We start from the raw sequence: 23,981 nt of genomic DNA on the forward strand, positions 1-23,981 counted from the left end.
AGGGGACTCCTGGGGCAGCCCTGAGGAAGGGGGCTTACGGGCAATCCAGCACCTCCCCAACCACGGGCCAACGAGAGGACATTGATCCTGAATAGTGTCCACACCTGGACCTGCTCATGGCTCATTCATTCCTTCTTTCACTCGTCCATTCCTTGTGTTCACTCATTCATTCCTTCGTTCACTCGTTCACTCATTCATTCAAAGCTGTGTATTAAGCAGTTGCTCCCCACCAGACACCTTGCCAGTCACTGAGGGCGGCAGATACTGTTCCTACTAAGCACCCACGACTGAGGTCAGAGCTGCCAGGAAGGAAGGTGGTGAGAGAATTCCCGCTCAGGGAGACGGCGCTGTGCTCCACTCGGGGAACACCAAACGCTGCAGCGTTTCTCGTCTGTCTCTTTCACGTAGGATTTAGCATTAGACCCACTCTCCATCTGAATGTCTCTCACAGGACTCTGGGTGGGCTTTCTGTCAAGCGCTGGTCTCACAGACAGCTGGCCTGTGCAGGTGCCCAGCCCCACCTCCAGGAGAATGGCCTGTCCCTCACTTCCTCGGGACCCAGCTCCCGGTCCGGCCCCTTCTTGCGGAGGGGAGCAGGAGACCACCTGCTTTGGAAGATGCCGGCGGGGCTAGGATGTCCCCTCTGGCGCCTTCCGAGACCCAAGGCGGTCCTGACGGTCCAGACGCCAGCTGCCCCTCGGCCTCCAGCTCCCGCGGCCCAGCCTCCAGTCTCCATTTCCATCCTGCACTGGCCTCTTCTCATGTCCCCCGGAAAGAGTCCACTCCCTCAAAAGCATGTGAGCGTTCTAGACTTTCCTGAAGACCCCACGGGAGACTTGGAGGGGATTTATCTCACACACTTTGACATCTTTGTAAAATGTTGCTCGTTTCTCTCACAGTTCAGTGACCACAGTTCCTGTTGCTGCCTGGGCCTCCGTATTCCTAACCTCTGCCCACCCAGAGCCCAGGCCCACAGGACCTCCCTCCACCCCGGCCTCCCCTATGCCACGTTGCTCCTACTAACTGAAGGGAAGCAGATTCCCTCTTCCCCGGGAGCCGGGCCTCACTCTTCCTGGCCCCAGAGACCAGCGGCTGCCCCCAAGGAGCCTCCCCTCCCGGACCCCCCGCCCGCTGTTCCCAGCAGACGCTGTAAGAACCCGCTCTCCTTGCATCTTTACACGTGCATGGGCGGAGGGTGGCGTCAGCACCAGAGACAAGGGTGCAGGAGAGGGCTGGGCCAGCCCCGCCAGAGGAAGAGGTCCTGTCTGTGTCAGTTCCCAGAGGCCAGGCTGGGAGAGGGGGGCAGCACCTTGCCCCACAGCCCTGAAGCTTACAGGCCACAGCCTTCAACTGACTAGCCCACCAGCCCCCCAGCCCTGGTGACAAGCTTGGCCTTGGCCAGGAAGAGACATGGAGCCAGATACCAGCATGCAGGGCCGGGAGGCCCAGGCCAGTGACCCAGCCGCCGGCACACACCCCTCTGTTGGTCTCAGGGCACATCATAGGCAGCCTTTATGCTGCTGTGAACAGGCGGGTAGGATGGTTCTCGTTGTCTGGCCAAGGGTGGGATCGTGTGGCCCATCTTGCAAGTTTGCCTTCCCTGGTTCACACCCCTGGACATTTCAGCCCTGTGGCCCCCAGGCATCCTTGGTTGGCAGCCAGGGCTCAGGCTGTGCCCAGTGCTTCCTGAAGTGGCCAGCCTTAAAGGGCACCTGCTTTGGAGCCCGCAGAGTCCCGGGACCCGCCCGGCTGCTCTCTGGGGAAGTGGCCGCACCCAGCCACTGTTCCTGCTGGGACCGTGGAGGGTTTGAGGAGCCAAGGGGGCCTTCTGCCGCTGCTGTCACCCTCCTGTCCCTCATCCAGCTCGGCCTCAGCAGGTCACAGGGCCCGTGGGCTGAGGAGGGACGGGAAGAGACGGGAGCCCTGAGGCGGCCAGACCCTGGGCAGTGCTGGTCAGTTCTCAGCCCCCAGGCGGCCCCCAGAGACCCTCCCTATCTTCAGGGCCCAGAATGAGGACAGAGTGGTGGTCCTGAGTCAGGACCCTGGGGAGCCAGAGGCTGGAGTCTCTGGGGAGGGGGCAAGGGTGGGACGCCCCTCACGTCCCTGACCTGATGTTTTCTCACCTGTGTCCTGGGAGTGGGACAAAGGCAGGAGAGCCCTGTGTCACATCTACTTTCCCAAGGAGGCAGGGAGGTGGCCCCGGAAAGGCATTTTCAATGCATCCTTGATGAATCGGAATGTAGGAACTGTGGACGCTGCACCAGGCTGGCCTCAAGCAAACCTCAGCCTCCTCAGAAATGGAACGGGGGGCGGGGAGAGTTAGTCGGGCCTGTCAGTAAGAGGTAATGGCTGCTGCTTTATGCCTGCGTTGGCACTAAAGTGAGAACAAGAATCTCAGCCTAGGAGTTAAACATTTTAAATGAGGTTTTTACAGAGAGCGAAGTGGGTGATGGGGAAGAACACATGTGGGTGTATGTAGGAAGGTACATAATATCATTCCTCTTGGTTGTCTCTACTTGTAGAGTTATTGAGAGACTTTCTTTATTTTCTTTTTCTGTATTCTCCAAATTTTCTACAATGGGTAAATGTTTCTTTTTCACCCAGGAAAAAAATAACATTTAACTTTCTAAAAGAGGGTGTAATCAGGAATGTTTACTGGTCACTTTTTAAGGGGTGAAATATGAAAGCACGTCACAAAGTTCATTACGAAATACTCAGCCATCCTTCTCCTCTAGTCTGACGTTGCCAGGCTGCGCAGAAGGGCCTTCTCACATGACAGACAGGCCAAAATATGGGTGGCGGAGAGACTAGGAGGCCGAGGGGTCCTTGGAGGAAGCCCCTCTGGTGGGAGAGGGAAAGGGAGCGGGAGAGGAACGTGCGCCAGCCCCCTCAGAAGCAGAGCCCTTCATCCTCCTTCCTGGGGAGGGGGAGCTGCATCAGGGGGCCGGTCACAGCTCGCGGCCGAGGTGGGAGACAGAGATTCAATCCACGATGCCAGGTGCACGGGGGGTCATGAAGAGGACGCGACGGGAAAGCCCAACAGGGGGACCCGCGTCACACTGTGGGTTCAGGGGTGGCTTCTGGTAGAGGCAGTGGTTCAGCAAAAGCCGAGGACATTGGGTGAAGAGGACCCCAGTGGGCCCTCAAGGGGGGTCCTGGGACCTGAGGAGGCTGCGAGGCCTGAGTCGTGTCGCAGGAGGGGAGGAGAGGTGGCCCAGGGGTGCTGTGTGTCCCTGAGTCTCTACAGGAGGGGTGGGCTCCGTGATGAGCCCTGGTCTCTGAAGTTCTGAGTGCACCTCTGCAGAGAGAGGTCATCGTGACTTCTGGACATTGTCAGCAGCGTTGGGGGGTGGGGGTGGGCAGGGCTGAGGTCAGGGCTGCTTACTCTCTCAGGGACCTTGGGCATGTCTCTCAAGCTCTCCGAGCCTCAGGTTCCCCAGCTCTACAGGGAGGACGCTCGCAGGAAATACTGGACACAGAGGTGCAGTTGCTCCTGTCGCGGAACTTACTTTGGGATGTGTATGAATTTCGCTCAGTAGGAACCTCTCGCCAGCAAGCAGGAGATCCCGGAGTCTAAGGCTGGGTGGGACGAAGAGAAAATTTCCCACATGGCAGTTCAGTGGATGGGCTACAGTACAGGCAAGTGTCCGCCAGCCCTGCTGGCCTCCAGGGTGACTCTGAACTGCGGGGAAGGCCCCTTTAAGAGAGTGCTGTAGACAGGTGGCCCGTAGGTGCTCTGGGGTGTAGAGGAGGTTGGGTGATGCAGTTTCCGCACTGTGCTGTCTTTAGCCTATGAAATCTTCTAGCATCCTTAGGGAAACCCCAGGAAAGTGGAGTCATGGCAGCAGAGCCCCAGGCCTGCTACCCCCAAGTCAGAGTCTTTAAAACACTCCTTTTCCTCCTGGAGAAGGTCAGAGGACTCTGGTAGATGCTTTGGGATTGCCAGGGTTCAAGGGTGCCTCTTGGGCCCCAAACTCTGAAGCATGTTAGGAGAGGGAGGCGAAGTTCTGGGGGCGATCCTGGAGGCAAGGGGTCCACTTCAACTGAAGTGCAGCCATGAGGGTGGCTGTTCTCAGGGTGACTCTCACAGAGGGCCTCACTGCCCCACCCCCGTCCCCTGTGGCTGAGGCCCAGGAACCCCCCAGGCTGGTGGCCCTCCCCTGCCCACCCCTCAGTCTGGTTCCCCGGGTCCATCCCGCTGCTCCATTCTGCTGCTCTGCCTTGGGTGGCAGCCCAGTTGGGCGATGTGCCAAGCTTCTGATTTTGGTTTCCCCCCAGAGATGCCATCTCTTGCCCTGTTGTCAGCATCAGACACTGATGTCTGGCGAGTAAGGCTCCACCCAGGAGCTCAGGCCCCTCTGGGAGAGAAGAGCGGGCAACAGTCCCTGGCCTTTTGCTTGACCCTGTCCTTGGGCCCTGACAGACAAGGGCTGGGCCCTGCCTGCTAGCTGCTGCAGCTTCACAGGTAGCTGAGAAATCTGTGCCCACAACCTCTCTGTCCAGCACCTACAACCCCTCAGAGTCAGGTCCTAGAAGGTGGACAGGACCCTCCTTCCATCTGGTGTTGACCCTTCTCTATGCATATCTGCTATGCTCTCCTCTCCTTCTGCAGCCCAGATTTCTAGACCTCTCAGCTCACACTGGGGAAGCTTGATGCCTCATAGCTCCCAAGTTTACATGTTATAGCTTCACCGAGCCACAGAGCCTGACTGTCAGCCTCTCAGATCTGGTTCCCAATTGCCAACAGAGAAAACCTGATTGACCTGGCTTGGATCAGGGGTGGTTCTGTCCCCTCAGCTAAGCATGCAGTGCAGATATGGCTCCTAGGGACCTACTCAGTGGATCAGGGACGCTACCCAGAGAAAAATGTGATTCCCAGGCGGCAAAAGTCCTTTAACAAGTACTGCAGGAAGGGACATCCCAGGCCCAGCAGAACTTAGGGTGGCAGCTTCCTGCCTGCAGATGAGAGTGAAGCATTAGGTAGCGGCAAGGACCAAGACCTGGTCCAATGGGACGGCTTCCCAGCAAGGGTTTGCTGGTACAGGTGGACACTGTTGATGAACAGCATCACTTGAACCCTTCCACAGGTGCACTCCTACCAGGGGCTCTGTGCACTTGAGATAGAAGAATGGTGGGGGGGCTGGTACTTCCGCTAAGACAAGATTACTGAGACCTCAATGTAATTATTATCCAAGGCTTCTCCTTGCTCCCCTCTCCTGGACCAGCAACAGAGACTCAGGGCTTTCTGAAATTTAACCCCCAAGATACCTACCACCTAATGTGTACCTAGAAAACTACTGAGGAGAAGATGCCTTTCAGACCTGCCTCAGCCAGTCTGAATTCTCATGATGCTGTTGGCCTAAGCAGGACCCTGGCTGCTTCCACCTTAACGGCACCAACCATCTTCCTCTTCCCTATGTTGTGACTTGGGCAAGTTACTCCACCTCTCTAAGCCTCAGATTCCTTGTCTATAACGTGGGGATAAGAATAGTTCCTGCCCCACAGTATTGTGTGATTAAATAGGATAGTGAACGAGTACTGCTTAGCACGTTGCCTGGTACCCATCCTCCCCGTCATCACCATCATCCCATCATTTGATCATCCTCGTCCCATCCTCGTCCTCATCGTCACCATCCTATCCCCATCATCATCATCCTTATCTTCCCCATCATGTTCATCTTCATCATCATCATCTTCTCCTTCTTCTTCTTCTTCTTGAACACCCTTTGGGACTGAGGTGTTCTACTTGGTTGCCAGCCCACAGCTTCCCGAGACCAGACTTCCCATGAGGAGAGTGGCCTACTGCAGCCCTCTTCCCCCACTCCTCCTCGAGATCTGTTCCTGAGAGGGAACAGTAGAATGGCCTTCCTGGGATACATTCTGTTCAGCCACTTGTTCCCAGTATGTTGCTGGGAAAGGTGTCTGTGGTTCTGGAGTTGGGAGCCTCCGTCGGTTGGAGAAATCCCTTTATTTCTGGAGTTCACCAGATGCCACTGCCCACTCATTTTGCATTTTCTGGCCGTGAACATTCAAATAACAAATCTTCTCAAAGCACTGGAAGTGGTTCCAGTGGCTGAAGATCCTGGCTCCTCTGTGCTGATGCTAGCCTGCCTGGGCCCAGCCGGAGCTGCCCCACCTGTCACAGCCCTCCTCCAGCCCCACAGTGCTTGCCTGGGGAGGGACGGCTGGCCCCCACCCTGCCTATAGTCTCCTAAAAGCTGGCCTTGGGGAAGAGTCACCATTACACTGCACTTCAAAGCCAGGGTCACTCCCCAGGCTCCAGGCGGAGCAGGCTCTGCCCTCCCCCACCTGGAGCAGCTTGACTGATGCAGGCCCTTGGCTCACATGGAAAAGACATGCTCCCTATGTGAGCACTTGTGTCTCCATCCCTAATGACAGGCCAATGTGTGGCTTCACCTCCTTGAGCCCCAGTTTCCTCATCTAAGACAGGGTGAGAACAGCGCCCCTCACAGAGCTGGGAGGAACGGTGTGTGAAAGCACTTAGGCACCTCGTGATAAGCAGGCGATAAATGGCAGCTGCTCTTAAATGCCAGGCAGCCAGAACCACCAGGAGAAGACTCCATCAGGGGAGTCAAGGGACCAGGGACCTGGGAGGTGGCCCCACCCCAGGAGATCCAGGGTCTACAAATCTGTGGCCATCCAGCCTCACAGACACTGACAAAGCCTGTCCAGTGTGAGCTGCAGCAGAAACCTGTGAGTAGGGGTGCCTCTGAGAGCAGAATGCCAGGAAGCCACCCACATGATGCTGGCTCCACACGAGGACCCTGTCCCCATGGCGGACTTCTCCCCATGCGGCAACTCAGCCTCTCTCCCACCCTGAAAACTGTGGGTTCAAATCCTGACTTACTTGGCTCATGCCTCGGTTAAGTGTCTTCACATCACTGAGCCTCAGTTCCCCATTCTGGGGAAGATGATGGTGCTGAAACAAAGCTCCCGTGAGATAATCAATGGCCTGACACATAGGAGTGGTCATTAACTAGTGACTCTCCCGTGAGCCGCCCCAGTGACCCCCGGCGTCCCTGCACTCCCCCCAGCTGTCCACTGCCCTTGGGAGCACCTCACTCCTTTAGGAAGAGCGTGAGGAAATACTGCTTAAAAGCCTAGACTGGTTGGAAGATGCTGATTTAAAGCTCTCCGTCAACAAACGTCAGTCCTGCCAAACATCTGTTAAGTGTGCAGGCATGGAGTGTCTCAAAGAAGCGGAGAGAATGATGGAGAGTCGGTAGCAGCACCAACCATATCGCCCCATCTGTGGAACAGTCCACTGTCATCACACATTTTCCTGGGGTACCAGGAACAAAGACTCATGAGAAGAAAGGTGGAGAAGAAGGGACCGGAGGATCCAGCTCTGCCAAGGGAGGTTCCATCTCCAACTCCAAACAGACAGCGGCTCAGAGCAGGAATCCAGATCAAATGAGGAGACATCCTCCGGGCACAGAGATGTTCACCGTCAGACCCTGCCCTGACTCATAAGCGATCCCCGGTTACAGCTGGGGAGGGGGGTGTCCCTGGAGGCAGCCTGTTGGTGCTCTGCACAGCCTGCTCAAGCACGGGGCTGTGACGTGCCGTGGTGTCATGCCCAGCCGTGAAGAGAGGGAGGAGGCAGTCTGGCCTGTAGGTAGGCTGGGAGTTGAGTGTGCTGGGACCTCTGAGCCACGGCTCGTGGTGCGGGTGGGGTGGGCCTGTGACCATCATCTGTCACGAGGGTTGGGTGGGGAATGGGCTGAGACCCATTACCTTCGAGGACTTGGGGGACCAAGCACATGCTGCAGCTCTTTGTCACCTAAAGAGGAGTGGCTGATGGACGAAAAGGACAGGGTCCCAGGGCAGTCGACCTGGAGGACCGTCAGACTCCCACCAGCCCTGAACTTGGGCTTCTGGACAGCAAACCCAAGATGGTCATCAAGAACAGTTCCTTCTTGAGTGGAGGATGGAGGGGCAGAGAGCAACGCAGCCGCCTCTCGGAGGAACCTGAGCTCGGTGATGGCGCGATGCACCTGCTGCAGTGAATGACGATGACCCCACACCACCCCACAGGTGTCCAGTGCCACAGGGGAACATGTGGCAACCTGGGACTGGCAGTGGACAACAGAGGGAACACTTGAAAAGGACGTCTGGACCTTGTCTGGCTTTATAAATTGGGTTGCATCATTGTTTGGCCAATGGGAAGCTATAGCCCAGGGAGAGACCATGCTGCAGGGGTGGGGAGAAGGTGGAGGATCAAGTAGACACAGGAAGTCATTCTGCCAAGAGAGGAAAAGGATAAAGAGAGGAGAGGAAGACAGAAGCCTTCCCCCAAATAGGTTAAGATCCCCACCTACCCTGGAAGCTACATCTTCCCCTGGAAAGGCTCACTGCTGGGGAACTACAGGTGAGAGAGCGGCCTGATGGGCAGCCCACGGAGAGGTCCTGGAGCACCAATTCTTGGACGCTGCAGCAGGTCACAGGGCAGGTTTGCAGGGAACCATCTGGGGCCAGCAAAGAGACTGTCCGATGGAGAAGACGTAGCAAACGGAGGAATTCAGTAGTGCCCGGGTGAATAATGATGCTACACATGCCCCACCCCATCCCCACCCTGGGCCAACAAGCAAGACGGCCCACAATTCTGTGTCTGTGTGCTTTTAATTGGATTGACCATGGAATATTTGGGCTACACAGCATTTTCTCTCAACCTCACATTGGGATAAAGGGTGTGCCTGGATTTTAGTCATCCCCTTGACACTGGAAGAAAGGTGAACATTCAGTTAAAAGGTTAAGGAAACACCTGGAGACTTGGGGACTCGCCCTGATGGAGGCTCCAGGGGTGTTGTGTTCACTAACCTGGCAGCTCCAGCTGTGCCCCAGATGTGCTTGCAGTGTGACTGAGGAGGCTGGGGGAAGAGTTGGGGCTGAGGCTTCCTGAGCTAATGACCACATAGTCTGCGATGCCCTCGCCTCCTTCAGGAGTAGCTGGTCTTTCCAGGCTGTTGCTAAAACTCAACCCTTTTCCTCTGAAGCAGGGGACGTCTCTATGCCACGCTGGGGCCCAACTGGCGGGTTCCAGTTCGGAATTCTCCCAGAACCCGGAGCTGCGTCTACAGGTATTCATTTATTCATGTGATCATTTATTCGACAAGTAGCTCTCTGGTGCTTGCTGGGTGCCAAGCACTGTGCTTGATGCTGCCGACGAGACGGACTCAGCCTCCGCCTCAGCCTGTAGGGCTGTTGCTTCAGGAGAGCAGAAACGGAACAGAAAATCACGGGTGCCGATGGTCCAGAGAGGAGGCCTCCCTGGAGAAAAGACTGAAAGAGTGATAGGAATCAGCCAAATAAAGTGAAGGGAGGTGTAGGGGTAAGAAGAGTACCTGCAGCCCAAGGGACGGCCCATGGGGCCGTGAGGCAGGAAGAGCTGGGTGATTTGGGGAGTGAAGGAAAGTCCACGTTGTAAGAAATGAGAGGGGGAGAGGGTGGCAGGTGAGGCCAGAGAGGTGGGCCAGAGCCACGTCCAGCAGGGGGAGAGGATGGTGGTCTCAGAGGCACTGGAGGGGTTGCCTGGGGGTGGGGGGAGGGTATCAGCAGGACCAGGTCATGCTGGCCACGGTGTGCAGGGCGCATGGGAGGAAGGCAAGAGTGGACACATGGAGGTCAGGTGAGAGTATTGGGCAGTCGTTCAAAGGATGATCAAGTTCTCGCTTAAGGTGGGGGGAGTGGGGTGGCTGAGATGGGCATATTTAGGGCATGGGATCAATGAGTCTTTGGGATTGATGAGGTTTTGGGGGTGAACTGATGAGAGGAGAGAACCCCCAGGTTTCTGGCTCCTTCAGCCAGTGGATGGTGATGCCTTCCGTTGGGATGCGGAGGGAGCGCTGCTCGGCTTTCATGCAGGGTTGAGGGAGGTGTCTACGGGAGGTGCCTAACCAGGGGCCCTAAGCTGGTGCTTAGGAGAGCGGCCTGGGCTGTGCGGCACTTGGACTCTTCACCTGTAGGTGGCGCCCGAATCCCCATGGCAGAGGGGGAGAGAGGAGCCCTGCTGCAAATGTGCAGGGCATGGGGGTTTGGGGCTGCTGCCCCCCTTCTTACTCCATCCCCTCCACTCCCACTTCCTCGCTGCTCTTGCCAACACAGGAAGGAGGAGGTGCTGCGCAGGCCCCAAGCTCCCCAGGTGGAGGGGAAGCCAGGATAGGGTACGGGTGCTGCTAGGGGCCTGGGTTACAGGGAACGTGGGCACCAAGCCTAGAGCCGCTCAGCACTCAGAAAGACGAGGGAGGTGCAAGTTCTCAGCTGTGGGTGAGCCCAAGGCCACCGTCCCTCAGGTTTTCCGGGCCCTCGGGGCCCTCCCCTCCCCAGCCTTGCCCAGCACTGTTGAGTCCTTGTCCTGTGGCGCCATTATGGACCCGGCAGTGGGGGACCCTTGGGCCCCAGTGGGTGAGAGGGTGCCTGACCTCAGCTCCTCCAAAGCGATGTCTGACTGGTGGTCTCCCCCGCAGCCCCACCGGCCCGTGCATCTGTACGCTGGGGAGCTCGGCGGCGGTCCCCACCATGGAGGGGCCTCTGAGAAGGAAAACTCTGCTCAAGGAAGGACGGAAGCCCGCGGTGAGTGCAGAGGCACATCTGTCCAGAGGCGGCATGGGCAGCAGGGAGGGCATGGGCTCCAGAGACCGGCCAACCAGGATTCCAGTCCAGTTGTGCCACTGAGTGGGCAGGGCCTCAGTTTCCACATCTGTAAATTGGGATAAAATAGTCCCTACATCCTGGAGGACTTGGCAGGACTGTCACGTGTGTGACCCTGCACACAGTGAGCAGGCAGTGAATGGGACTGTGCGATTATCTTGAGGGCAGGTGGAGGCCTGGAGACCCTGGGAGTCAGGGTGGGTACTGTGCCTGAGACAGGCAGCACGGCCTGGGTGGTATCCCGATGCAGATCCCCTCCCCCTTCGGCAGCATCATGAAACGCGTGGTGGAAAGGACAGGGACGAGGAATCAGGAGGCCTCTCAGGCTCCCCCACCAGCCACTGGGTCACCACGTGCTGAACCCAGATGTCCCTGGCTCCATGACCCCTCAGCCGCTTGCCAAGACCTCTTCGTTCGTTCTACGAGCGTCCATGGCAAGCTGCCTGCAAGCCCGCCTGTGAGCTGCATCTCCAGGCAGCATCTGCCCGTGTCTGCTCTGGCCTTCCTCTCCTGCCCTGGCTGCTGCTTGCCCCTGCCCACTGCCCACAAAGCCTCTTGGAGATGCCCCCTCCTACCGACGCCCAGTGTGAAGATACCAGGCCCCTAGCCCAGATGCTGCTCTAGAAGCTCCCCTGTCTTCGGGTGCTAGGTGGTTCTTGGGTGAGGGGAAGAGTCTTCATCCCAGCCCTGGGCCACACTCTGTCCCTTGGACCCAGAGTGTCACAAAGCATCCTGCGACATGAGGCCCTATATCTGGTCTGCTGTACAGACCTGCTTGCTGCCCTCCTGTACCCAGAGTCCAGGCTCCAGTCATTCTGAGGCCAGAGCGAGACACTATTTTCCAGATGCTGGTTGGCCCGCTGGTGAGCGATGAAGTTAATCCAGGGGGTCATGACCCATATTTCTGAGTAGGATAGAATAGACTGGAAAATGTCAGAGTTTCTTACACATAATAAAAGTGAATATTGTTTCATGAAGCTTCTTTCAGTTCAACATACATATGCACGTGTGTTGTACACACCTGTGGGTGTCGTCAAAAAGGTCTGAAAGCCAGTGCTTTCACCATCTGAGGTGACGCACTTCCCCCACCAACCCCCCCCCCACCGCCCCCACCAGTGTGAAGAGGAGCCTTGTAGGTCGTGATGCAGAGCAGCCTGCTTCATGCCTGGAGAAACAAAAGCCACACCTGCAGCTTGGTCCTGCCAGGCGTCCCCACTTCTAGCCGTACATGCTTTCAAAGCGCTGCCATCCGCTCGCAGCCAGGGCACCCCATCGCAGACACTGTGGTTCTTCTGGGTTATGGTTTAGCTTGTCCGTGTTTTAAAACTCTTTTTCCCCAGGACATTCTTGGGTTCAGGTCACCTGAATACATAGAAGTTATGCCTTGGCACTGCCCTAAACAAGGTGGGAAAAGGAAAGGCTCTTGGAGTAAAGGAGAGCGAGGGCTTAGGGCTGACGAGCTGCTGAGGAGTTTCCCTCCTCTGGGCCCTGGAGGAGCGGCGCTGAGGGGTGGCGGGCAGGGACGAGATGAGGCCTGCGCTGGCACCGCTCGGGAGGAGGGGCCCCCCCTTTCCACCCGTGTAGCTGGGTCTCTAGTCAGGCAGTGGGGGACTCTGGCCCTCCACTTGTGACATTGTCACTCTGCCTCTGCAGCTGTCCTCGTGGACCAGGTACTGGGTCACACTCTCAGGATCCACCCTCCTGTACTACGGAGCCAAGTCCTTGAGGGGCACAGACAGAAAGCACGTACGTTCCACGAAAGGCCTCTCTGTGCTGGCACTTCGTTTGGTGCGAAGTGCAGGGGGGTGGGTGGAGGTGGGCAAGGCGGCGGGAGTGGAAGGAACCTTGCCTGGCCCAGGTCGGCCTTCCTTGGGGAGCGGCGGGTGTGGGCCTCACGGCTATGCTGTCGTTCCTCCGCAGTATAAATCCACACCTGGCAAAAAGATCTCCGTCGTGGGCTGGATGGTGCAGCTGCCCGACGACCCTGAGCACCCGGACATCTTCCAGCTGAATAACCCCGACAAAGGTAGGCAGCAGGCCGGCGCTGGGTGCCTGCAGCTTCTCTCTACCCTCTTTCTTCTGCTGCTAAATGTGCGTTTTGAAACAGTAGGGACTTCTGAGGCTGCTGCTTTCCTTTTGCTTTAGGTTCTGATGTTCACAGGGTCCCTCGTTGGTCCACAAAAGCTGCTTAGATCGTGGTGGGCGTGTCCACTGAGCAGTGTGCATGGCACGTGGCAGCCAGAATCCTTTTCACCTATGGCTACTGGGGCCCATCACCCCTGGAACTCTAGCCTCAGGGTCCTGGAATGAATAACATAGCGCTGGATGAGGCAGTGACCATGCGGCTGGAGGAGTCTTGGGTGTTGGGAGGTTTCAAGGACACCCCGGCATTGCCTGTGCCGTGAGACTCTGGCAGTGTCCTGCTCCAAGGCCAAATCAGAGAAGAACCCTTCTATAAAAGCTCCAACTTTCACTTGCCCAGTCATCTCCCGGTTCCTCCTGGTTTTATTCTTCCCCCATGAGCATGCTGAGAAGAAGGAGAGGTTCTGCACTGAGGTTCAGAATAGGCCATGCTAGCCTCCTCGGTAGCCTATGTCACATGACAAAACCCCGGATTTCCTGGGTCTCCTAGCTAGGCAAGTTCACTGGAGCTGTAAAGTCCCTGAGCATCTTCACACCTTCACAGGAATGTTCTAATGCAGGGTTCATGTACCTATGATTGCCCAGGGATCTTGTAAAAATTCCGATTTGGATTCAGTGGCTCTGGGGTGGAGACCAAGATTCTATATTTCTAACAAACTCCCAGGTAATGCAGATGATGGTGCTGTTGGAGGGTCAGGGTTTGAATGTTGTTAGCTGGGAATTAAAGAAGTGAGAGCCTCAAGGAGCCCGGGGAATGGAGAGGAGCCAAGTCCTCTGCTCTGCTTCTGAGTGATTGAACCACGTACGGCTACGCACACATCATAGTGTTTCCTCAGGCTGGTTACCATTTGAGTTTCTTCCGCAAGGCTCTGGGACCAGATTAGAGGTGGTTTCTTTAGGAAGTAAAGGTTGTACCTATACCAGCTTGACTTAAAGACTGTATGGTCATGGGGTCCACAGGCCATTCTTGGGGCTGAGCCCAGAGGAAAGCACTGTCCCCAAGCAGAGGGAAATATGACACAGCAGGTGGCATAGGTCCATGGATAGAATGCAAAAGGTCTGTGAACTTGGGTGGGAAAAAGATCACATCTCTGTTTTCCATGACCTCTAATTCCTTTAATTATAAGTATTAAACTACTAACTAGAATGTTCACGATACCTGTGATTTTATCTGCAAGAGAAACCACGGGTATTTTCATATCACGTATTATTGCAGATATCTTAGAATAGCATTTTTGTTCAACTCTTTGCAGTTACAGTACAGTATCAGACCTGCCCCCAGATCTTGTCATTAGCGCATTCATAAATAAGCACGTAGAGAATGATATCACTCATTTATTTTTTAGCAGTTTGGTAACTGTATTTCAGTATTATTGATTTTCTTTGTATTTTATTTCATGCATTTGAAACATAATTCAGAGAAGGGTCCACAGGCTTCACCAGAGGCAAAGGCACCATGGCCGGAAAAATGGTTAAGAGCCCTGGTCCAAAGAGACAGGCGGGGAGCACGGGACCCTCTTCCTCTACATGCCCCGAGCTTGCCTTGGGCTGCTCCTGACCTTCCCTAGTTTAGTTCCCCAGGTCCACGTTTATCTTCACGCCACAATCACAGACAGACCCTCCCATGTGACCTTCCTCTTAACCAGTGGTTTTCTACCCATCAGGCAATGTTTACAAGTTCCAGACTGGTTCCCGGTTTCATGCAATACTGTGGCACAAGCATTTGGATGACGCATGTAAAAGCAACAGGCCTCAGGTAAAGTCACCAAAGTCCTGTTTGTTACCTAAAATACCCTCTCCCACCCTCGGGACTAAGGGTCCATAGAAAACACACCTCCCTCCTTCCCCCAGAGCCTATCAGCTAAGCTCCCAGGCGCCCTCTTTTGATCAGCCTTTTCCCATGAGACAGGGCACCCCCTGCCCCTCTTGGAACTAAGCCCAGCTTCAGACTAGAACTTTGAATCTGGCCCCTGTGTCTTTCCTACTAAAGGAAACGCCACAGAAACATCCATCAGAGATAGGTTACAGGTAGGATAGTGCCCCAAGGGTCAGGCTACAGCACCTACTGAGGTCACCCCCCCAAAGTTGATTCATGGGCATACTCCAACCTGACAAAAGGGCCTCCCTGCCCCCAACAACCCTTAGGAATAACGATAATAATAGCTCATTTGTTGAGAAGCAACCATGGCTGCTGGTGAGTGGGGCTGTCTGGCCCCTTGGCATGTTTGAACCAATAGGACCTCTGGTCCGCCATGCCTGCCTGAGGCTCTGCTCCCGCCCCCCACTGCTGCCCCTCCCAGGACCAGGCTTCAGGAGAAATGCTTTACGTGCAGGAATTGGCCGAATCCTCCCAACATCCCTGTGAGGTAGGTTCCCATACCGTCTCCGTTTTATGCTGAGGACACTGAGGCTCAGAAAGTGGCAGACACTTGTTTAAGGCCCCATGGTGAGTAAGATCTAACCCCGGTCTGCCTGACACCAGAGTCTGTACTTGCCGGCCCTGAGATCTCCCGCCGCATGCTTCCTGGGGGGTGGAGTGGGGGGCGGCGGGGACCTGGCTTGCTCAGCCTCCTGCCGTCGAGCCAAAGGCCTGGAAGCACAGCCTCTGCTGTCCAGGCTTGCGAGAGGGGTGGCTGCTCAGCCCTCCCACCAGCCCGGGCAGCGGGTGGGCTGCTGGGGCCAGGAGCACTGAGCGTCCCTGACCTGTTCCCCAGGGATGAGCTGGAAGAGGGGGCTGGGGAGCCGGGTCCCTCTCCTCCGTCTGGAGAGAGAGCGCCAGGGCTGGGATAGATGGTGGCAGCTTCGAGGAGGAGGAAGGTGGTGCCGAGTTCACAGCAGGCGTGTGAGGCCGGGAGGGCAGGGGCTGCCGTGGTGCTGGTCACAGCACAGTCACAGACTTCCTGGCCCCTCAAAGCGGTTCTCATAAAGCAGAGGGAGGTCTCTAGTGGTGTGTCCCATGATTCTGTGCTCAGCTTGGGCCTATTCAGGATTTTCATCTGTAACATCGATGAGGACATATGTAACAAGCTGATCAAATTCTACACGATAAGAAGCTAGACGGCGAGATTAGCAGAAAGTCCTCGACAAACTAAAACAGTAGGACAAGACTGATAAAGGGATAAACTTGAGGCACCACAGGGAAACTGAAAATAAATCGCATTCGAGTCCCTCAAGTCACTTGCTAGAAATTTGTCTGGGGCATATGCTCACACACGCACACACAGGTGTATGGTGAGAATGTTCACTGCAGCATTGTCCTTAATAGAAAGAAAAAAAAGCACCTGGAAACTCAGCGACCCTCAGTAAACCCCTATTGTGTACCCCCTGATCTGTGTGTGATCACCTGAAAGGGGCTCCAAGACATAAGTGAAAAAGTAAAGTGTAAAAACACGCGTAAGGGCAATCTCATTTGTATTAAAATACACGTGCATATTTATTATATGCATGTCGGTGCCCAAAAAATTTCTAAAATGACGTACAAGAAACTACAGCTCTGCGGTCTCTAGAGTGTGTTTTGTGCTTAAGCAAATGTAACTGCTCGTCTCCACGACGGGGAGACCAGGGTCTTTGGTTGATGGTTACCTCAAGGCAATGAACAAGGTGCTGCCTCAGGTCACGTTAAGAGAGGAAGAGCGTCCTGACCTCCTCCGCCCTGGTCACTCCGTGCATGCCTGGGGCCCCTCCTTAGCTCTGAGGGCCACTCTGAGAGCACAGTGTGCTGGAGCTCACCTGCCACACACAGGTGACCCGGAGGAGTGACAAGGACTGAGGTGGGACACACAGATGGTGGGGCGGAGAGAGAGGCAGGGCCTTGGTGTCTGCTCCACGGTGACAGTCGTGGCACTGGTGGGGGGCAGCCGGGAGCAGGGATGGTTGCCCTGAGCAAGTGTCCACTGGCTCTCTGGGGGTGGAGGCAGCCCGAGGGTAGCAGCAGCTGTGCAGCAGGTAGCAGGGAACTGGGTCAAACCCACTTGGTAGAGGAGGTGTTTGGTCAGAAGGACAAATGGACTGAATTTCACGTCTGGCAAACGTGGTGTACCGCAACAAGCTTTGGCAACGTTTAAGTATTTTTGTCCAGTTTTTAGACCTAAGGGAGAAGGTCTTCTATTTTTTCTACTTTTTTCCCTTTTTATTTCTAATTTACTTTCAAACAAATGTTCCCACCCTCTGCTTTATGTAATAAGAAAAAATTGGCAAAACTAAATATTCCACAGCAGAGGATTATTGAAATAAGCCACACTACCTGCATGTGATGGTATGGGGCTCTGATGAAGTCATTACAGAAATGCATCTACTCCTGTAGAAAATCTCAGTGACTAAGATGACTTTTCTTTTTTGTGGAACTGCATTTCTTAAAGTTGTGTGTGCTAGCACTGAATACACTTAAACTTTGTTGATAGCATATGTGTAAGGTGTAAACCACAGCAATAAAGCAAACACTCGTGTACCTACCACCCAGTCTAAAGGCAGGACCTCCCCAGTCCTCGGAACACCTCCCTCCCAAGGGCTTCTTCCTAATTCTGTCTCCCTCCTGCTCACCTATGCCCCATAAACACTCTCCTGATTTGTTTGTTTACCATTCCTTTAAAATGTGAACACATGTATTTGATTCCTTAATGTATTGTCTGGGGTACATTTTTTAAAACTTTTTTTTAAAGAATAGAACCATAACTGTGTAGTTTCTTCTGTGACTTGCTTTTCTCCTACAGTATGTTCCTAAGATTCCTCTATGTCAGTGTGCATAGCTGTCATTCATTTACTTGTAATTTTTTTTATCAGTTCTTCTGTCCGTGATCCCAAGAATGATTTCCTGCTTTTGGCTATTCTGAACAGTGCTGCTGTGACCGTTCTTATAACTGTCTCCCAGTGCAAGGAGATGCGTTTTTTTCCAATTCATCATTTTGACCAAATTGCCACCAAGATGGATTTGTTTTTGATGAAATTGTTTCTCATCAAATTTCCTGGAACCCCATGGCAGTGCTGGGGGAGGAGGCCTGGGGCTGGGGGCATGTCCACAGCTTTGAGGGGAGGGAGAAACACCTTGACCTTGGGGCTGGTGGTCTCCCCGGTAAAGGTAGCTGGGATCTGGGCCTGGGGACACAGCATGGGAAGCCTTGGGATTCCCGATATCCCCAAATTTCCCCCTTCTCCTTGTGCTTCCACTTGCCAACTCTTGCCACCCGTTAACCACCCCCTCTCCTCTCCAGAGGCAAGTGCTTATCCTACAGGATTGGTCAGCTCTCCACTCCAAATGCACTTGTGCTTTGACCCAAGGATAGAGGTTGAGAGCGTGGGCACTGGTGTCTTAGCCCTGTCACTCACCTGCTGTGTACTTCACCTCTCTAAGCCTCAGTTTCCTCATCTTTTTAATGGGGATAATTCCAGTACCTGCCTCCTGGGGTTGTTGTGAGGACTCAGGACACAATACAGATGCGGTACTCAGAGCCTTGCCTGGCACACAGCAGCCCCGTAACACGTGGTGGCTGGTACCACTGCTGTGCCCTCTCCCCTTCCCCCACCACCCACTCATTCACAGACTGACTGGGAGAGGACTGAACCCTTCCCTTAGGGACCACCCCCATCCCCTCCTGAAAGGTCAGAACTTTGACAAGAGGCTGAGCTTTCTCTTCTAGGTACCTGCAAACCTTATGTCATTTGAATAAGTCTCTGCAGGACTTAGCGTGACTTCAGAGGCCTCTGGGAGCCGGCCTGGGACTGGTGGCGAAGCGCGTGTCCGGGGCACAGGCCTTTGGTGGGGTGCTGGGAGACTCAGAGCTGGACTCGAGGGGACACGGCCAAGGCCTCACAGTCCAGAGGGCTCCACCGGTGCGGGGGTCCGCCTGCCGATGCCCAGCCACCCCCATGACCCCCGTTCTGCAGCACCACCTCACGGGGCCACGATGGGTCCCCAGACTGTACAACCCGTCCTCCCTCCCTGGGCCCTCATCCGTCCACCAGCTGCTGCTGCGACCAGAGAGCATCCGTCCCACGTTGGGTCCCCAGTGCTTTCTCCTGCACAAAAGAGTGGACAGCGTCCCCCCGCGTGAGGTCTGGAGGGAAGGGACAGGCGGGGACTGGCTCCGGTGTGCCAGGTCGCTCGCCCACAGGGCTGCCTCAGATTTTGTACAACCCCGAAGCGTCCTCTGCGTGTGCGTGCCGTGTCTGTGTGCGTGGAAGCGAGCGAGCGTGGACTCTCCGAGAAACATGCATTTTGGCACAAGACTCGTGACATCACACACTTCATTCTCTTTGAGGCCTTGCTTTAACCTTAAGCGATAGGCTGGTCCACCGAGGAAGGTCAGAGTGAGAGCCCAGATTCCTCCTGTGTTAAGGGTCCCTCGCATTCTTTTACTGTAAACAAACAATGCCTTAAATTGTGTCTTGTTTTCTGTTCCTATGGGTGCTATTCATCCGGAAGGCCTGATCCCTGGGCCCCTGGGGCCCTTCCAGGCCTTGTTGCCGTCGGCTCTTCTGAGGCAAGACCCAGCTTCAGGACCGTGGACTGGGCCGGCACTGGCCTGCTTGCTTCCTCCCAGCCCCCCTCCCGCAGGGTCTGAAGGCCCCACTCTTCTCACCCCTCCCCCCGCCCCCGGGTCAGCATGGGAAGTCTTGACGCTTTCTGCCAGCTTCTCGAGGCCGCCTGCGCGCACGGTTACCTGACCGGCTGCTCAGAAGCTACTTTGCACCGACCTCTCCCCGCCGAGCAAGGCTTTTGCTCCCATCTTCTCACCCCTTTGCCTCCACTGCCAGGGCAGGGCCACTGGGATTCTTGATTACGCTGGGGAGCTGAGTGACACTGAGGCCTTAAGCTCCCCCATTCTTGCCCCCAAACACAGTCACCAGCAAGTTCTCCATCATCCAAGTCCAAGGGCACAATTGTTGACGACCGTGGTGACAAGAGCAAAGCCCTGGGGAGGGGACGGTCCGAGCTCTGCTTTCGGCTGAGAGCTCTTCAGGTGAACAATGTCCTTCATCTGTCACTCCTTGTCATACTTTTAAGTGACTTTTATTTTGCACAAATACATTTTTATTTAAAGTAATGAATAAAAATTAGCTTTATTTATGGTAGCTTTATCACCATAGCTTCTCCCTTCAGCCCTTCCCCACCCTCTCTCCTTCCCTCTCCCTCCCTCTCTTTCCCCCCCCCTCTCTTTTTTTTTAATCTGGGTGTCCTAATTCTGAGAAGGAAACTCTTAATGATTTTCTGAAAGAGACTGAGTTTCTGGGTCCTTGTTGCTGTTGTGGTTTCAGAGCTCACACTGATCAGACACCAAACTACTCTTAAGAGTTTCTGGGCAAGATGCTTCAAAACAACATCTTAACCAATAAACTGTAATAATAGGTCGACTTAAGAACTACCAAAGGACCCACCACTGTATTTTGATCAAACGGTGACCACTTTTCTGAAAATTCAGATGAATTGGTGAGGAGAGTAATTGTCATCAGGGTCTTATTTTGTGGTTGAGTCTTACTATGCTCCGTAACTAACCCTCCTTCAGAGCAAAATCTAGAATACTTTCATGCCAGGAGAAACTCCAGATGGTGAAATTGAGGCCAGCAAACCTTGGTCATCGGTGCTTCGCACACCCTCCCGCAGCTGGGGTCGAATGCATGCACCTAATTCATACGAACAACTGCTCAAATTAGCATCTGGAGGCTGAATGAATACAGCAGACACTCCAAACATCTCTCACCAGAACCATGCAGTATTAACGCTTTAACTTACATTGAATCTGATTCTACCTGTTAATTTTTTTTAAGTCTTAAGTTTGAATGAAATTAGAAGACTACTTTCCTTGAATTTCTCTACTCTTCAAACTGTCCTGGTTTTTCTGACATGAAATTATAGAAGCCAATCCAAAAACCTCAAAATTTCAGACTTACACTAAATCAGGTACTTTCTTGCGCTTTACAGATTTTCCTTGTCTTTACAGATGTTTTCCTCTGAGCCTAATTTTGAAATAGCACAATTGCAATTCTTTTCAAAGTGTCTAGTCTTCTCACTAAAATTGAGATTGATCCCATGTCCCCTCCCGGAAACATTCCTAGCTCGGATTCTCGTAGAACTGGTAAGAACCCTGAACTTACCAGAAGAGTCCTGCAGATGAGGCTGTAAGGCACTTGGCTCTCTCCCAGCAGGGGCTCAGGGCCAAGCATGTGAGTTAAGTGCTGATTGTCTTTCCAGCGTTGGTTTGTCCCTCAAGCTGCAGGTGAGGAGGCCTGCAAGCCGGGGACAGAGGGGGGACAGGCACAAAACCCCAAAGGGGAAAGTCTCCGGGTGGATTCTGGCCCTGGAAGGTAGCATTTCTGGGTCTTGCTCTTTGACTAGCCATGGTGCACAAATGTCTGTGAAAACATTGAAGGTGATGTGTCTTGCATGCATATGTTGTATCATTTTTGTTAAGCAAAGAGATCATGGCACCCCAGGATGAAAGTTATAGAATGCTATCTACAAACTGTGGAGTAGGTAGCTGGTATCCTCATGATGCCGCCCACACAGCTCACTCCCCTCTCCCTGGGAGTAATTTTCACCCCTCTCAGTCCAACACATTTTGTAACTCAAGGTCAGCCAAGTGCATTCTGACAACTGAAACTTCGTGGAGGATAGATTTGGTGGAAAGCAGTAGAAATATTGTTCTGAGCGTGCCCAGTGGGACAGTGTGGCCTCCCTTCCCTCCCTGAAGAAGCCTGCCCATTCATCACCCTGCCCCCTGTGGACCCTAAAGAGAAGACACTTGAAGGGATTCTGTTTACGAAGGAACCCGCTCTCTTGCCAACTGAGTTTATAAAGTGTTTTTTCTTCTTACCAATATGGCCAGTATTTCTTTCATCGTCTTCCTCCCACCTCCCAAGCCCAAGAAGTGTATCTTTTAGGATGCCATTGTACAGGTGGAAAAATGGTCCATGAAAACGGGAAGTCATTTGCAAGCAGGGTCCGCTTTCATTCCACAGGCGGAGTCTAGAGCTCTGGATCCACGTTACTGTTGCTTAGAACCAGGTGAACATTGCTAAAAACACAACCTGACTTTCATGAATCACTTTAATCAGCCCCACATCATTCTGCATGTTGGGTGACTTCATGTTTTAAAAAGGAAAAAAAAAAAAAAAAACTACAAGAGTCCCTCTGAAATAACAGATCCTCTGTGTGAAACCACCCATTCATCCATTGATTCTCATCCCTTGTGAGTGCTTCCTGTGTGCCAGGCTCTACCCAGGACAGAAATGTCTGAGAACAAGACAAACCCAAGCCCTGCCCTCATGGAGCTGACCCCTCAACGAACAAATCATCTTCACCATGCCATTTCCTCTCTCCCAGCAAGACCCTGCCTCCCTCCTAGCACAGGGTAGGAACCAGGTGCAGATTCCTCCAGAAAGGCTTCAAGAAGCTCAACAGACTGAATAGCCTTTGACTTGTGAGTCCAGTTGCTGTCCTAGTGACTGGTTGGCACAGAGCTACGGCTGAACACAGTGAGGACTCCGAGGTGGAACCAGAGGGTAGGGTCAGAATGCTCACAGTATTTACTTCAGAGGTTTTTTGGTTTTAATTTCAATGTTAAAGACAAGCACAGCATGAGTGAGAGCTGCATTTCCTTGGGTGTCGAGAACTCGTCCCATGGACCACCTCGCCGCTGGTGCTGCACAAGTGTGTGTGCGCCACGGGCAGCCCCGAAACCCCTGCTCGCAGCAGCAACGATGGATCATCTGTCGGTTCTATAACCACTCATCTCTTTGTCCGTTTCTGAATGACTGTGACCATTCAATAATGAAACAATAGTGATTAATTTATTAGTATGGTATAATCTTCAATAAATTTTGTGCCAAAATGCATGGTTTTCCACTTAGCATTCAAAATGTTGCATAGAGAGTAGTTTTCAATTTCTTACGTATTATTCAAAGTAAGTTGAAAATCAGTTTTTACATTTTAATTTGTCTCTTGTTCAATCTGTTGCACTCTCCTGGGCTGTCTTTTTTCCCGGCAGACCCCCTGCATGCAGTTGTGTAAGGACTTTCCCTAATTCTTGTGAATTGTCTCATCCACAGTAACCACTGAACATCAGCCCTCTGTGGGATTCTTTAGATTTTTGGTGAAGTATTTTGTTACCTCAGTCTTGTATCAAGTTGCTGTATTTTTCAGCTTGTTACACTGATAATAATTGTTTCACTAATTAAATAGTTTAGTGTAAACATTTTTGTTTACTTTGAAATTAAATGTGTTTTCCAATGAATATTGCTCAATTTATTAAAGTCACGTGCGTTTATTTAGCCAACAGGTGCTGTGCCAGACACAGACGTGAAGGAGGTATGGGCGCTCAGCTAAGAGGTTACTAGAACATAAATGACATACAGGAGCAGTGCCCTCAGGGAGGGACAGAGTCAGTGCTGTGGGCACTCCGGGGAGGGACCTGGGGGATTGGGGGAAGCTTTAGAGGGCAGGGGCATTTGGAGAGTCATTTCAGAGATCGCTGAACACATGGTGGGTGGGAGAGGCAGGAAGACAGACGAGAAGGAGCGGGATGAGTTTGGGGAGGCAAGCAACCCAGTCTTACTGAGTAAAGGATTTGGGGGAGCAGTGGGATCCCAGTCTGAAAAGATATGTTGAGGGGAGTTCATGATGCTAGGCAAAACCCAGAAACCCACTCTGGCTTGCTTAAGAGAAGAGGGGGCACTGTCTTACAAGGATTGTTCCTTGGAAACTTGAGGGGAGGACGAAGGTGAAGTCTCAAGGGGCAGGAAGGAGAAATGGGAAGCCCCCTACATCTTTTCTGTCCCCTGCATTCTCCCTCCAGACTGACTTCTCTGCTGGAATGTCCGGCAGTGAAGGAGTCCAGGCCTTCTGGGAAAGCACCTTGAAGTTATTGAGGGAGGGTGCACCAGGGGGTGACATGATCCAAGATGATCATGGGGACCCCTTTCCCCGCCTGCCTCAGGTTCCCAGCTAGTGCCTTCCAAAGCTGCAGCGGCCGATTCTCCAAGCTCAGGCTCCTGCACACACACTCCGCAGCCTCCGCTCCACCACCCCGGTTCCGGGCCAGTATAGCCACACCTCCCTAGCTATGACAAACCCCGCTGGCTGAGGGGCCCTAGCTCACCTGCTCCTCACGACTTAGATGGTACAATGACCCACAGCTTTACCCGGATGGGGTCGCTGCCCTCAGCCCCAGGGCAGT

At 53.8% G+C, this 23,981-nt stretch overlaps 1 protein-coding gene across 29 annotated transcripts in view; it reads left to right on the forward strand.

The window, feature by feature from the left end:
* RALGPS1 (Ral GEF with PH domain and SH3 binding motif 1) overlaps window positions 1-23,039 on the forward strand; it is a 285,958-nt gene extending 262,919 nt beyond the window's left edge. For 13 of the 29 annotated variants that reach the window (XM_082402645.1, XM_082402646.1, XM_082402628.1 and 10 more), the window contains 7 exons: window positions 9,018-9,101; window positions 10,488-10,593; window positions 12,325-12,417; window positions 12,592-12,697; window positions 14,478-14,569; window positions 15,114-15,179; window positions 21,766-23,039. In XM_082402645.1, the coding sequence (XP_082258771.1) occupies window positions 9,018-9,101; window positions 10,488-10,593; window positions 12,325-12,417; window positions 12,592-12,697; window positions 14,478-14,569; window positions 15,114-15,179; window positions 21,766-21,825 (607 nt within the window). In that variant the 3' untranslated portion in view covers window positions 21,826-23,039. The other 16 variants (XM_082402634.1, XM_082402636.1, XM_082402644.1 and 13 more) reach the window with 11 other exon arrangements.
* Window positions 23,040-23,981: the final 942 nt, after the last annotated feature.

This window comes from Balaenoptera borealis (genome assembly GCF_965194805.1).
Source record: "Balaenoptera borealis genome assembly, chromosome: 8".
Classification (NCBI taxonomy): domain Eukaryota; kingdom Metazoa; phylum Chordata; class Mammalia; order Artiodactyla; family Balaenopteridae; genus Balaenoptera; species Balaenoptera borealis.